The sequence below is a fragment of the Staurois parvus genome, unplaced genomic scaffold, assembly GCF_062004578.1.
Source record: "Staurois parvus isolate SC_StPar_1 unplaced genomic scaffold, SC_StPar_1.0 ptg000662l, whole genome shotgun sequence".
NCBI classification, from domain to species: Eukaryota; Metazoa; Chordata; class Amphibia; order Anura; family Ranidae; genus Staurois; species Staurois parvus.
The window spans coordinates 1,891,539-1,906,825 of record NW_028318458.1 but is presented as its reverse complement, the minus strand read 5'-3'; the positions used below and the strand labels follow the sequence as shown (position 1 = coordinate 1,906,825).

At 45.6% G+C, this 15,287-nt stretch overlaps 1 protein-coding gene across 1 annotated transcript; it reads left to right on the top strand.

Moving 5' to 3' along the window:
* Positions 1 to 50: 50 nt before the first annotated feature.
* UBL5 (ubiquitin like 5) lies at positions 51 to 13,315 on the top strand. Its single transcript, XM_089651754.1, has 5 exons — positions 51 to 199; positions 8,405 to 8,468; positions 11,412 to 11,495; positions 11,575 to 11,612; positions 12,983 to 13,315. The coding sequence occupies exons 2-5, from the start codon at positions 8,410 to 8,412 to the stop codon at positions 13,024 to 13,026; spliced, it is 225 nt and encodes a 74-aa protein (XP_089507880.1). The 5' UTR covers positions 51 to 199; positions 8,405 to 8,409; the 3' UTR covers positions 13,027 to 13,315.
* The last annotated feature ends 1,972 nt before the right edge of the window (positions 13,316 to 15,287 follow it).

Sequence of the window (15,287 nt, the reverse complement as noted above, 5' to 3'; positions counted from 1 at the left end):
CCAGGAACAGTCCCGCCGTTCTACAGATACAAATCCTCAGCCAACCACAGAGCGGTCCTCCATACGAGCCGAGCGTCCGCCGGCCGTATCACAGAGGAAAGGAGTGCCGCACAGAGCGCCTCTTTTCCGGCGGATATTACCATAGAGTCGTGGTACCTGTAGAGGGAATCAGTTGTTCGGTGTCTGTGGTGGAGGACCGGTAAGAGAATGACTGTACACTGTGATGGTGTGTGGGGCCGGTGCAGCTCATTATAATAGAATATATCTAGTGCCAGTCCCTGGTAGGTGAGCCTCTAGTTACACATGGTGGGCTCAGTGACAGGCTCTCTCATTGCAGTCCTAATAGGGATGTTCTCCTATTGGGGCTCCTCTGCTGGGGTCCCATGAATTTTCAGGCTCACAGGATTTGGGGGGGACAAAGGACACCCCACCCGCATCCTCCTGTCCAGCCCGCTTAGTGGCCAATCACAAGGCTCGGGTGCTGTCACAAAGGGGGGCGGTATGGTGGCAAATTGGGATTAAGTGAGTTGGTCCCAAGATTGTGGCCTGCAGGATCCAGCTGGGTGCTGAGCCGGCCTGGACTGGGACAAAAATTTGGCCCAAGCATTTTGGACTGAGTAGGCCCAAGCCCGGGAACTCTTTTCTCGGAGCCCAGTGGTGGAATGCCAGGGTCTGGTTGCAAGAGCAACCTTTGCGGCCCTGGTAGTGTCAGTAGGTTTTTATTTAATTTATTTACAATTTCATATTTTATTGGTTTTTCACTTTTTTTTTGTAGGAGAGAGAGAGAGAAGGAACGCGGGAAAGACGGAAGGAAAGAAAGAGGGGAAGGAGGGAGAAACAGATGGAAGGAGAGAAAGAGGGGAAGGAGGGAGAGACAGACGGAAGGAGAGAAAGAGGGGAAGGAGGGAGAGACAGACGGAAGGAAAGAAAGAGGGGAAGGAGGGAGAGACAGACGGAAGGAAAGAAAGAGGGGAAGGCGGGAGAGACAGAAGGAAGGAGAGAAAGAGGGGAAGGAGGGAGAGACAGATGGAAGGAGAGAAAGAGGGGAAGGAGGGAGAGACAGACGGAAGGAGAGAAAGAGGGGAAGGAGGGAGAGACAGACGGAAGGAGAGAAAGAGGGGAAGGAGGGAGAGACAGACGGAAGGAGAGAAAGAGGGGAAGGAGGGAGAGACAGACGGAAGGAAAGAAAGAGGGGAAGGAGGGAGAGACAGATGGAAGGAAAGAAAGAGGGGAAGGCGGGAGAGACAGAAGGAAGGAGAGAAAGAGGGGAAGGAGGGAGAGACAGACGGAAGGAAAGAAAGAGGGGAAGGAGGGAGAGACAGAAGGAAGGAGAGAAAGAGGGGAAGGAGGGAGAGACAGAAGGAACAAGGGAAAGACGGAAGGAAAGAAAGAGGGGAAGGAGGGAGAGAAACCGAGAGATAGGAGAGAGAAGGAAGGAAAGAAGGAGAGAGAAGGAAGGAAAGAAGGAGAGAGAAGGAAGGAAAGAAGGAGAGAGAAGGAAGGAAAGAAGGAGAGAAATAGGAGAGAGAAGGAGAGAAACAGGAGAGAGACGGAAGGAAGGAGAGAAGGAAGGAGAGAAGGAGAGAGACAGAAGGAAGGAGAGAGACAGAAGGAAGGAGAGAGACAGAAGGAAGGAGAGAGACAGAAGGAAGGAGAGAGACAGAAGGAAGGAGAGAGACCGGAGAGATTCAGAAGGAAGGAGAGATTCAGAAGGAAGGAGAGATTCAGAAGGAAGGAATGAGAGAGACAGAAGGAAGGAGAGAGACGGGAGAGAGACGGAAGGAAGGAGAGAGACGGGAGAGAGACGGAAGGAAGGAGAGAGACGGGAGAGAGACGGAAGGAAGGAGAGAGACGGGAGAGAGGCGGAAGGAAGGAGAGAGACGGGAGAGAGGCGGAAGGAAGGAGAGAGACGGGAGAGAGGCGGAAGGAAGGAGAGAGACGGGAGAGAGACGGAAGGAAGGAGAGAGACGGGAGAGAGACGGAAGGAAGGAGAGAGACGGGAGAGAGACGGAAGGAAGGAGAGAGACGGGAGAGAGACGGAAGGAAGGAGAGAGACGGGAGAGAGACGGAAGGAAGGAGAGAGACGGGAGAGAGAAGGAAGGAAGGAGAGAGACGGGAGAGAGAAGGAAGGAAGGAGAGAGACGGGAGAGAGAAGGAAGGAAGGAGAGAGACGGGAGAGAGAAGGAAGGAAGGAAGGAGAGAGACGGGAGAGAGAAGGAAGGAAGGAAGGAGAGAGACGGGAGAGAGAAGGAAGGAAGGAAGGAGAGAGACGGGAGAGAGAAGGAAGGAAGGAAGGAGAGAGACGGGAGAGAGAAGGAAGGAAGGAGAGAGACGGGAGAGAGAAGGAAGGAAGGAGAGAGACGGGAGAGAGAAGGAAGGAAGGAGAGAGACGGGAGAGAGAAGGAAGGAAGGAGAGAGACGGGAGAGAGAAGGAAGGAAGGAGAGAGACGGGAGAGGGCTAGAAGGAAGGAGAGAGACGGGAGAGGGATAGAAGGAAGGAGAGAGACAGGAGAGGGATAGAAGGAAGGAGAGGGATAGAAGGAAGGAGAGAGACAGGAGAGGGATAGAAGGAAGGAGAGAGACAGGAGAGAGATAGAAGGAAGGAGAGAGAAGGAAGGAGAGAAACAGGAGAGATTCAGAAGGAAGGAGAGAGACAGGAGAGAGGCAGAAGGAAAGAGAAACAGGAGAGAGAAAGAAGGAAGGAAAGAAAGAGGGTAAGGAGGGAGAGACAGAAGGAAGGAGGGAAACGGGAGAGAAGACACAAAGCTGGCAGGCAGTGTGGGTGGGGCGGACACAGGAGAAGAGGGTGGGAGGAGGAGGGGCAGAACCAGTTGTAGTGGGGGGGAGAACAACTGTCAGCACTGGGGACAGAATATGCTGACAGATCCCCCGCAGTGCTACAGAAGATGGGGGGGGGCGCTGGGGGAGCATCCAGGAGCTCACCCACGGCATGCAGGAGAGGGATAGGAGGGGTGGCTACACGGCACACAGAGGAATAGAGAAATGTCCAGTCCTCTATGTGCCACCCGGCTGCCTCTCCTATCCATGCAGACCCGGCCCATCGGGCAAATGCCTGCTGTGCCCTATGACCAGTCTGGGCCTGTTGCTGAGTGCTGGAACATTCTGTTGTGCAGTATTGTTATTATGGGTGGAGCCAACTACTGCCTGACAGTGATAGCATAGCTCTGGTCTAATGTCAGCGACAGGCCTGGGTGACCATTTCCTGCCGCTGTCACCAACAAGGGAGTTATATTTATGGTCCTGATATGGACCAAGTATGTCCTGCAGTGGTCTGGAGGAGGTAAACTGGTATTCAATAGGGAAGCATCAATATTTTCGTACTCGTGAAAATGCTTCCAATACTGGAAACCAATACTTTGCAGTTCGATTTCCATCAATACAAATTGCACCACAAAGATTAGCATGCGAATTGAACAGGAATGCGATTCCTGTCTAAATCACATGCGGTTTCCCCACTGCTCCTGTGTACAACCAGACTTGTCATAGCCCGAGTTCACACATGTGCGGTGTGGGAAACCTTCCTGCAGGCATTCCATGCTGAGCAGAGAGTGAGCGTGTGGGGATGTATATTGTGGAGGCAAATGCTCCAGATTCTCAGCGATAGGAGAGGAGAGAAAGCAGGAGGGATTTAAAATGCTGGCGATGTTCCCTCCTCTCCTTGCAGGGATGACAGTTCGGGCTAGAGGGCTTTTGATTGGTAAGCACCGTCATGTGGATGGTCCTGACCAATCAGAGGCCGTCTAGCCCATACTGTCATCGCTCCAAGGAGACAAGAGAAAGCCGTGGGCATTTCAAATCCCCAGACCTGTAAAGCAGCTTTCTTTCCTCTTTTGGCAGTGATGACAGTACAGGCTAGATAGCATCTGGTTGGTCAGCACGATCCATGTGACGGTGCTGACCAAAAAAGCCCTCTAGCCCAAACTGTCATCCCTACAAGACGAGGAGAGATTTTAAATCCCTGCTGCTTTCTCTCCTCTCCTAATCCCCGCCGCTTTCTCTCCTCTCCTAATCCCCGCCGCTTTCTCTCCTCTCCTAATCCCCGCCGCTTTCTCTCCTCTCCTAATCCCCGCCTCTTTTTCTCTTCTACCACTGAGAATATGGAACATCTGCCACCATAGTATACATGCCCACTCCGCTCCGCTGTGGGAAACCTCCCTGCACTGCTCCTGTATGGCAGCCTGGGTCCACAAAGGAGCAGTGGGAAATCACATGCGCTTTGGACAGGAATCGCATGCTATTCTTTGCAATTTTCGTCCATACATTTTGTATGAATACAAATTGCACTGCAATGTATAGGTACTCTGTACTGGCGAGTACTTGACCGAAAGTATCAGTACTCGCTGATCGACAGAGGGTATCCGTGCATCCCTAGTATCCAACATGGCCAGATGTGTGGAATACTGAAGAGGGTGCAGCAGAGAGGTGCGTATACTGTTCTCTAATGCAGGGAAGTAGCAATCTTAAAGCAAAACAAAACTCCAAAATTCTTACCTGTGCTTCAGAGATCCAGCACCTGTGAGGTCCCTCACTGGCATCTTCTCCCTGGCTTCTTCCATGTGCCAGTCTTCAACCGTGTTGATTGAACAGCGGCAGGAGTGCTCATGTCACTATCACGCATGTGCAGGAGTGCAGTCATCCCGGCGTGCAGACATTGTGCCGGAATGTAAACTGAGCTGCGCATGCGTAGCTCAATGTACATTCTGCAGGTAATTGAAAACAGGCAGGTAAGTGTATTTTGTTGCAGAACAGACATTGCATGGTTTTAAATAATAAGTAAAAACTGACCACTGTTTGCCCCCTGACAGTATTAAATGGTTTGTCTCAACCCTTCAACTGCAACTTTTGCTGGTCCTATTAAAGCAGAACTAAATATGCAAAATGAAATATTGCGAAAAAGGCACGTCTTTTATTGCTGAAAAGTCATGCAGTGTCTCTTCTGCATTAAAGTGCACCTACCTGCCTGTTCACAAGCCTCTGAGGAACGGTCATGGAGCTGTTTATGTGCAGCTCCATTTACATTCCTGGCACAGTGCCGGGATGATTGACTCCCATGCATGAGCCATCCTGTGCTGGCTAATCAAGATAGCCAAAGACTGCCACCTGGAAGATGCTGGCAAGGGACTGTTGGAGAATAGGTAAGTACTGTATTTCTGTTTTTATTTCCACTTTTAAAGAAAGTTGAAAGATAACAGTAAGATGAACAAGTAAAATAAGTTACAGGGGGACTCAGAAAACCAAAGACTGTTTTGTTAAGGCGAAATAAAAAATGACGTGATGCAGGCTAGCATTTAGTATTACTTTAGCCTGGGTTCACATATATGCGTTGCGATACATCGCATGTGATTTTCACAGGAACTGCACCATATTCCTGTGCCAATCACATGCGATTTGTGTGCAGTGCGATTGGAGCCATACATTTTGGATGGCTCTAATCGCACCTCACCAAAAACGTGCAGGACCCTTTTTTGGTCCACAAGAGAATCAAATCACATGAGTATTCACACCTATGTGATCTGATTCTGCACATCGCACCACGTTTTGCGGACTGCTTTCGGGGTGTTGTTAACATACACACCCGCAGTGGTTTGCACGATTCTGATGCGGTGCAGAATTCACACAGAAAACGCTGCAAATTCCGTACCGCATCAGTATGAACCAGGGCTGAAGGTAGGCTCCGATGAATATCTGCTCTTTATTCTGTGTACAGAAAAACAATTGTAATGAAAGTTGTATTTAAAAAATAAGCCATCCTTTGTCCTGAGGTTCGTGTGTGTCTGAGACTCTCCCTTATGTGCAGTAATTGAAGTGGAATTAATTTAACAAACAATTTGTGAGCAGGCAGGATTTATAATGCAGAACAGGCGTACTGTGGGGTTTATTTACTAAAGATGGAGAGTGCACAATCGGGCTCACTTCTGCACAGAAACCAATCCGCTTCTAACCTCAGCTCGTTCAATTAATCTTTGGCAATGAAATCTGGAAGCTGATTGGTTTCTGTGCAGAAGTTATTATTATACAGTATTTATATAGCGCCAACAGTTTGCTCAGCACTGTACATTACAATGGGAGACAGTACACGAGACATTACAGTAACAATACAATATACGAGGGGTTCGAGGGCCCTGCTCCTTGGAGCTTACAATCCTAGGAGGGAGGGGATAGTGGTACAGGAGGAAATAGCTGTGGGGGATGGAGTGGTAGGAAGAGTGGAGGAGATCGACAATTAGGTGAGGGCGGGGTAGGCTTCCCTGAAGAGGTGGGTTTTCAGGGTGCGCCTAAAGGTGAGGAGGGTAGGTGACAGTCTGATGGATTGGGGTAGTGAGTTCCAGAGGATGGGGGAAGCCCTGGAGAAGTCCTGGAGACGGGCATGTGAGGAGATCAGGGAACTAGAGAGTAGGAGGTCTTGTGAGGAGCGGAGAGTACGTTTTGGGTGGTAGATGGATATCAGGTCGGTGATGTAGTTTGGGGCAGTATTATGAACAGCTTTGTATGTCTGTGTTAGTAGTTTGAATTTTATGCGTTGGGCAATCGGGAGCCAGTGGAGGGATTGGCAGAGGGGGGTGGCAGATACAGAGCGGTTGGTAAGGTGGATGAGTCTGGCCACAGAATTCAGGATAGACTGAAGCTGGGATAGCTTGTGATGAGGTAGGCCGGTGAGGAGGGAGTTACAGTAGTCAAGTCGTGATATAATAAGGGAGTGAATGAGTTGCTTTGTAGTTTCTGGAGTTAGGAACGGACGTATTTTGGAGATGTTGTGAAGGTGGAGTCTGCATGAATTTGTCAGCGATTGGACCTGGGGCTGGAAAGACAGATTGGAGTCTAGGATGACACCTAGTACTCTGGCTTGCGGGGTGGGACTGATGGTGGTGGTGTTGGTCGTGATGGAGAAGTGATCCTGAATTTGCACTCTCCAGCTTTAGTAAATAAACACCTATGTCTCTTCAGAAACTGCTGAGATGAATGAACTCATGGAGTGAGGGGAAAGTATTTGCCGGCTGTTTATCGTGCCCTTTATAAAGCGAACCTTATCACGATTTGCAGGATCACTTTATTATTATTATTATACAGGATTTATATAGCGCCAACAGTTTGCTCAGAACTTTACAATATAACGGGAGACAATACAGCAACAATACAGTTCAATACAAGAGGGATAGGAGGGCCTGATCCTTGGATTACAATCTAAGAGGGAGGGGCTAGGGGTACAAAAGGTAGTAACTGTGGGGGATAGACTAGTGGAAGGAATAGGAGATTCCAGTATTAGCTGAGGGCAGGATAGGCTTCCCTGAAGAGAGAGGTTTTCAGAGATCGCCTAAAAGTGAGCAGAGTAGGAGATTGTCTGTCTGATAAATTGGGGTAGAGAGTTCCAGAGGATGGGGGAGGCTCTGGAGAAGTCCTGGAGACGAGCATGGGAGGAGGAGACAAGGGAGCTAGAGAACCGGAAGTCGTGCGAGGAGCGGAGAGTACAGTTTGGGTGATATTTGGAGACAAGATTGGTGATGTAATTTGGGGAAGAGTTATAAATGGTTTTATATGTTGTTAATGTTTTGAATTTTATTCGTTGGTCAACAGGAATCCAGTGGAGGGATTGGCAGAGAGGGGTGGCAGATACAGAACGGTTAGTAAGGTGGATGAGTCTGGCAGCCGCATTCATGATAGACTGAAGAGGGGATAGTCTGCGATGAAGTGGCCAATGAGGAGGGAGTTACAATAGTCAAGGCGAGAGATAACCAGGGAGTCAATAAGTTGCTTAGTAGTTTATAGAGAATTCATCTTTTTGCCCATTCAGTGTAATGTAACAGGTTCCCTAGTAGGAACAAGGCCCTCATCCTGCATTTACATTTCCCTGTGCTCCTCTGCCACTCCATTACCTTGCCAGAGACCTTATTAAATAGCTGGTACACCCATGCATGGGGGAGTATGTGACCGCCTCCCATGATTTAGTACTCAGGCCTAAGCAGCCAGCTGTCAGAAGAACCCTTTGTTTGGGTTTAGACCTACAGTTCTGACCAAGGCTAGGAATGGGAGTCTCCGTTTGCATGGGGTTATTGCAGAAGTACCTGTTTCTTTGCCCTGAATGGTCTAGTGCTGGCCGCTGCTAAGTTTCCTCTGTTGGTTTATAAGACTCGGATGATGTAATCCATAAATCCTGCTCTTGAGCATCAAAGTGCACAGCATTTTTACTTTTACATTTTTACATCATCAGATAGTGGGCACTGATGATGTAATGCTTCCAGCCTTCCAGTACATATTTATAGGGCTTGAGGTATTAGTCCATTGCCATTGTGAAAGCCTGCATTTTTCTGGATTAGTGTCTTTGCTGTTTTCTGTCTCAGTATGTAATTTTTCAACATCTTTTTTTTTTTTTTTTCCCCAATACTAGGTCTCATGATGATTGAGGTGGTCTGTAATGACCGTTTGGGAAAGAAAGTCCGGGTAAAATGCAAGTATCCTTATCAAAGTCAGTATTTGAAGCCTTTAAAGTGGAATTCCCGTGTAAAATTTAAATATCCCTTTTGATTTCTAGGTGTTCATATATCAGGTTTCCTAACCACTTGACAACCAGCGATGTACCCGTACTTCTCTGGACTTCAAGTGGTTATACAAGCATCATCAAGGTATTGTTTTTTTAGAGCTGGCAGTTGGCTTTCTTGTAAAAGCAATCCTAGCGGCTAATTAGTCGCTGGATTGCTTTTAAAAGTAGCAGGAGGGGACCCCTCCGTCACACTGATCTTGGTGTGATTAGATGCTGTGAAAGGCTGAGGAGAGATCTGGGGTCTAATAGCCCCTATACCTCTCAGTAAAGAGCACCTGTCACTGCCTATTTCTATGCTTCAGTTTGTGAATGAACAGGACGTCGCTCAGCAGAACACTTCTTATTCATTCACTGTCCAGTGCAGCTGAGGCTTCAGAGAAAGGGACTGGAGAATCTATGTACAATTGGGTGCCAATGACCGAATAAAATCTGCTGATGACATGTAGAATTTCCTGTGCTAGTACTCATTTGTAGAATCTTCTATATATGTAATACAAAGTATTCCAAGTTCTGTTTTCAGATTAATTTTTCTTCCACACCCTGTTCCAAATTATTATGCAAATTCTATTTAAGTGTCACAAAGATTAAATATTTTGTTTTTCAGTTTAACTCATGGATGGCATTGTGTGTCAGGGCTCTTTTGATCACTGAAAACAATCCCGGACACCTGTGATAATTAGATTGGCCGGTGAGCCCAATTTAAGGAAAAACTACTGAAGGAGGGCGTTCCACATTATTAAGCAGAGCACCATTTTCAAGCAATATGAGGAAGAAAAAGGATCTCTCTGCTGCCAAAAAGAGTGAAATAGTTCAATGCCTTGGACGAGGTATGAAAACATTCGATATTTCACGAAAACTTAAGCGTGATCATTGCACTATTAAGAGATTTGTGGCTGATTCAGGCACAGATGGGTTGGTGCAGATAAAGGCACATTGAGGAAGATTTCTGCCAGATCCATGCATCGGATCAAGAGAGCAGCTGCTAAAATACTATTACATAGCAGCAAACAGATATTTGAAGCTGCTGGTGCCTCTGGAGTCCCACGGACATCAAGGTGTAGAGTCCTCCAGAGTCTTGCAACTCTGCATAAACCTTCTATTCGGCCACCACTAACCAATGCTCACAAGCAGAAACGGCTACATTGGGCAGAAAAATACATGAAGACTAATTTTCAAACAGTCCTGTTCACTGATGAGTGCCGTGCAACCCTGGATGGTCCAGATGGATGGAGTAGTGGATGGTTGGTGGACGGCCACCCTGTTCCAACAAGGCTGCGACGTCAGCAAGGCATTGGTGGAGTCATGTTTTGGGCTGGAATCATGGGAACAGAGCTGGTCGGCCCCTTTATGGTCCCCGAAGGTGTAAAGATGACCTCTGCAAAGTATGTGGAGTTTATGACTGACCACTTTCTTCCCTGGTACAGAAGGAAGAACTATGCTTTCCATAATAAAATCATCTTCATGCATGACAATGCACCATCTCATGCTGCAAAGAATACCTCTGCATCAATGGCTGCTATGGGGATAAAAGGAGAGAAAGTCATGGTGTGGCCTCCATCCTCCCCTGACCTCAATCCTATTGAGAACCTTTGGCGCATCCTCAAGCAAAAGATCTATGAGGGTGGGAGGCAGTTTACATCCAAACAGCAGCTCTGGGAGGCTATTCTGACATCTTGCAAACAAATTCAAGCAGAAACTGTCCAAAAACTCACAAGTTGAATGGATGCAAGACTTGTGAAGCTGCTATCAAATAAGGGGTCCCATGTTAAAATGTAACGTGACCTGTTAAAATGTTTAAAAAGTTAAAATGTTGTTAAAAGTTTGATTGAAATAGCTTTTGATTTCAGTAAATATGCTGCAAACACAACAAATGACAATTTTCAGTTCTTTACAACCTATAAAGTGTTTTGAAACTTACTGTGCGGAATAATTTGGAACAGTGCATTGGAAGTGTTTTATGTTTAAAAAAAATACTGTTATCATTAGGAGGTTTGTTCAATCAAATGTGAATTGTACTCTTAATAGTTGATAACATGAGAATTATGCCGACTGTTATTTACATCAATTATTTAGGTAAATAAGAAAAATATCATTTGAATAATAATTTGGAACAGGGTGTAATTGTTTAATTGACTTCTGTCAAAGAGAATTGTTGGAAATTTTCCATCGATCAGTGGCTGTAGCCAATCAGCTGCAACCACTGATCAGTGTATCCTGACAGTGGTAGGTGCTGGCGGGGAGGAGGGATTCCTCCATCGTGTGAGGGACACATTGTCCTGGCAGTGAGAGGTGTGTGTGTGTGTGTGTGTGTCCGTTTACCAATAGCTGGGGTTAAATATGATCATGCTCACTGCCATGGACTGCTCCCAGTTTTTGTTTACAATTGGAAACTCTTAATCATGTGACCACGGGAATAGCTAATCGCAGCTTTCAAATGATCAGGAAGCCCATCTCTGCCTCCACCTCCTGGCCTTCATATCCTGTTAAAATGCCTGAAGGAGGTGGTGGCAAAGAATTAAAGTGTAAAACCAATACAAAGTGCTATGCTTAATAAAGTAAACCACGTACAGATTGCCTTATCAATATTTGACTGTATAACTAATAGGCCTAGATTGCACTGCGCTGTGCAATGAAAACCCTGTACAGCAAACCCATGATCTGGCTTGGTGGGAAACTGCTGGTGATTCTCTGCTATGTGATGTCAGTTCCATATAGGCAGCACTTCGGAATAATTTGCATTCAATAAGTGGGTTTCTTTTTGCTAGTGTATTAAGGCTTTTGTAATAAAGGTGTGATGCAGCTGTATCTGGCTTTGAAACAATTGGTTCCAGTGACTCCTTGACTTGCAGCCCAGCTCAGATGACACCATCAAGGATCTGAAGAAACTCATTGCAGCTCAGACAGGCACACGGTGGGACAAGATAGTGCTAAAGAAATGGTGAGCTCAGGGGAACATCTTGTTTATAATGTATATATTGAGACCTAGCAAAGATTGAAGTGTCCTATCTTGATTTCAGGTACACGATATTTAAGGACCACGTGACACTCTCTGACTGTATCCTTTTAGATATAATCTGATTAAATGGATTACTTAAAATACGCCAGACCTTTGGTTGTTGGAGTGTCAGGTGAGTATATCATGAGAAGAACTTTTACTGGTCTTGGTCTGGGGCAAAGATCAGTATTATTATTATTATTATTATTATACAGGATTTATATAGCGCCAACAGTTTGCTCAGTGCTTTACAATATAACGGGAGACAATACAGCAACAATACAGTTCAATACAAGAGGGTTAGGAGGACCCTGCCCCTTGGAGCTTACAATCTAAGAGGGAGGGGCTAGTGGTACAAAAGGTAGTAACTGTGGGAGATGGACTGGTAGGAGGAATAGAAGATTCCGCTATTAGCTGAAGGTAGGATAGGCTCCAGGTTCGCCGACGGATCCAGGTTCTGATCATGTGACCACTGCGGCAGTGGTTACATGCTCGCCAGTTTTCCGCGTCCATTCCGAACTATTTAAAGGGACACCAGGGTGGGCAGAAAGCAGTTAAAAATATTCTGAAGTTTAGACCTGTAGCAGGCAAAAGGTTAGCCATTGCACATACTGCCATCTGTCGGTAAACCCTTACAGTGCTTAATAACACTCCTTCAGTTGAGTAGGTGATTTGCGGTTGGTAACAAGAAATCAAATTGATTCATAAATTACACTTAAGCCACTTCTGCATAAATATATTTATGGAAACACGCAGATACATTTACAATTTATGAATGGAAATTGATTTGAATTCTCTGTACGCTGTGTGGTGTCTGCATATACCACTACCATCTGCCATGTTCATGGAGCTCCATTAACTGTCTACTTCCCCAGACTGCTGTATGTGACATCACTTCCAGTTCCTCTCTGCTCCAAAGACTTGCCAACCATAGCATGGCTGGGCCATGTGCCAACCAGCTTCTGATAGGGCAAGACTGCACAGGGGTAGGGTGAAACCTAGTTTATCTAAGTACAGCAGAAATAAAAGCTACAAATGCCTGTAATGCGGTACAGATAATGCTTAGCATGGGGAAGTTTCATGGAGCAGCTTCCAAAACCTGGCTTGAGGGCTTGGAGCTCTGTTGAAGTGCCTGATTCTGCTTTTAATAATTCAACTCTAATTAAATTATTTCATATTTTTATTATTAAAGCTTTATTTTGTATTGTGTAGGGCAAGGCTTGAAAAAGCCGCTCGCCAAATGCGAGGAGAAATTCTCTAGCGATGAGCACAGGTGATGGAGCGGCTGCACTCCAAGCCTCATTGTGAAGCCGAGTTCCGGTTAGGTGGGGCTACTGGTGGAGAGTAAGGTTTGTGCCTGGCTAGTAGGTCTAGACTGGAAATTTTAAGCCCTGGTGTAGGGTATCTTTCCCTTAACGTTGACTGTTCAGATGAAATCCACGATGGAATGAACCTGGAATTGTACTACCAATAACTCCTCCACACTTTTTTCCAGTCATGGAACATACCGTTTCATGTTTCTTTACTCCTCAGCTTGGTGAAATTTTACTTTGTCACCATAAAGACTGTATTCTTTAGATACCGGCAATCTCAGAATTGTTTTCTTTTCTTTTTTTCTTTTTTTTTTTTCTCTCTCCCCGTTTTTATTAAATAACAGCCATAATAAAGATGAACCATTTGGCTGATGTATACATTGAACGTTAATCCTGTTTTTAGTCAGGTATTTGTGCATTTTGTTTAAAATAAAAACAAAATATTGTTGAGTTTTATTGTCATTTGTATGACACAGAAAATCTATAGTGGTTTTAATAAACAGCTAGACCAGTGGTGCTCAACTTTTCTTGATATGGGGGCATCAAGTGTGGCCCCTGACATCACCAAAGGGCCACACATGAAATTAAAGTATTACTAAACCTCAGATCCTGTATTCACTATATCTGGTCTCCCACAGTACACAGAACATGGAAGTGCAATTATTTTAGTAAATATAAACTGCTAAACACCTTTTCTCATCAGCAGTTAGCAATTTGTGACTTCTATTCGTGTCCAACCAAGCACTGGTTAAAGCTTCTAGGAGGAGTTTTCTTTCTGCTCTAGGAGGATGCAGAATCCCTGACCCTCTGTCTGGGCAGTGCTAATTGACCCTGTGCTGATCACATGCACTCTCCCAAGAAATAAAAGCCTCTCTGACAATACACCAAACTGAGCATGTGCAGAGTGTCTCCACACCATAGGTCTTATCAGAAGATAAGGGGGGGGGGCACTGGAAGAAGGGGAGGATCAAAGAAGACAAGATCAAATTGCATTTTTACACAATGCAGAGGATTAACCCCTTAGGTTCCACAGTGAGTATAACAAGCAAGCTTCACTGCATATACAGACTGATTTTACTGGTGTGGGTTTAGTAACACTCTAATTGAATATTCAGTCTTGGAGACAACAGACACACAACAGGAAATAGATAAAGAATATGGGCATGGTACAAGAGATGGTCAGAGACGGTGGACAAGACACAAGAGATGGTCAGAGACTGGACAAGACACAAGTGGTGGTCAGAGACTGTGGACATGATGCAAGAGATGGTCGGAGACTGTGGACATGATGCAAGAGATGGTCGGAGACTGTGGACATGACGCAAGAGATGGAGACTGTGGACATGACGCAAGAGATGGAGACTGTGGACATGACGCAAGAGATGGAGACTGTGGACATGACGCAAGAGATGGTCAGAGACTGAAGATTATGGTAAGAGCAAATGGGGAATCTCTATTACAAATGTAAATCCCCTGTGACTCCCAGTAGTTTCTAACAGGTGCTTAATCCTTTAAAGATTAGTGTGTTTTTGAACTGTGCAAGAGTCTGAACTGTTCCCAATTATTAAAGTATATTTTTTTTAGTTTTGTATAGATTGAGGAATTAGAGCACAATCAGGTGTTTATTGCTGTCTGTGCCCCCTGAAGTGAATGACAACCCCTCCAATGGGACACAGTAAAAAAAAAAAAAAACTTGTAGCCATTTTATCTGTTCACTAATCTGTTGTAAACGAACAAAATAAGATCTTGACCTTGGATATTCTTTATTACCATTTGTATATGTAATGTATTAATTTATCAGCATGACTTTTCTGCATGCTTAGAATGAATTACAAGTACAATAACATTGCATTGCCAAGGTGGTATCTTCAGCATTAGTAAAGTGGCCACCTACAAGTCAGGATGTGGTTTACAAACTGTCATCTACACTTTTGTTATGTACCGCAAATAACCACACATTATTTGTCGGTCTGCGTGGTTAAAATTTTCTCGGAAGGCTTTTATCAATTCTGTTCCTTCTTTAAAATGAGTCATTTTTTTCGGTGAGGTGAGCTTTTGCCATAATCTGCAAATTTGCACAGCATACCTGCAGATTACAGGTGCAAAAATCCCTCCTGTGCTGTCCTTCGTAATGATGTGTCCAGGCACCTGTCACTGCTATGTCTCTTGCTCTCGTCTCTTCTGGCAATTCTTATGGGTCCCGTGGTGATCTTTTTTTTTCATTGGGTGGCCAACGATGATGTAACTCCTGTACATGCACACAGGAGTTGCAGCATCCCTGTCACCTGATCACAATGAGCTAAGGCCCCTTTCACATGGCCGGTCTGTCGCAGTCTCTGGATTCCTGCGGCAAGAATCTGTGGATTCTTGCTGCAGGAATGACTGGGTTTTGCGATCAGCATCGGCCACTCAGCCGATTTAA

Bases quoted from the DNA above. Each gene is read 5' to 3' on its own strand.
- UBL5 (XM_089651754.1), top strand. From the start codon at position 8,410: ATGATGATTGAGGTGGTCTGTAATGACCGTTTGGGAAAGAAAGTCCGG. The intron at 8,469-11,411 runs GTATCCTTATCA...CTTGCAGCCCAG, and splicing joins AAAGTCCGGGTAAAATGCAA to CTCAGATGACACCATCAAGG. The intron at 11,613-12,982 runs GTATCCTTTTAG...TTGACTGTTCAG, and splicing joins CCACGTGACACTCTCTGACT to ATGAAATCCACGATGGAATG.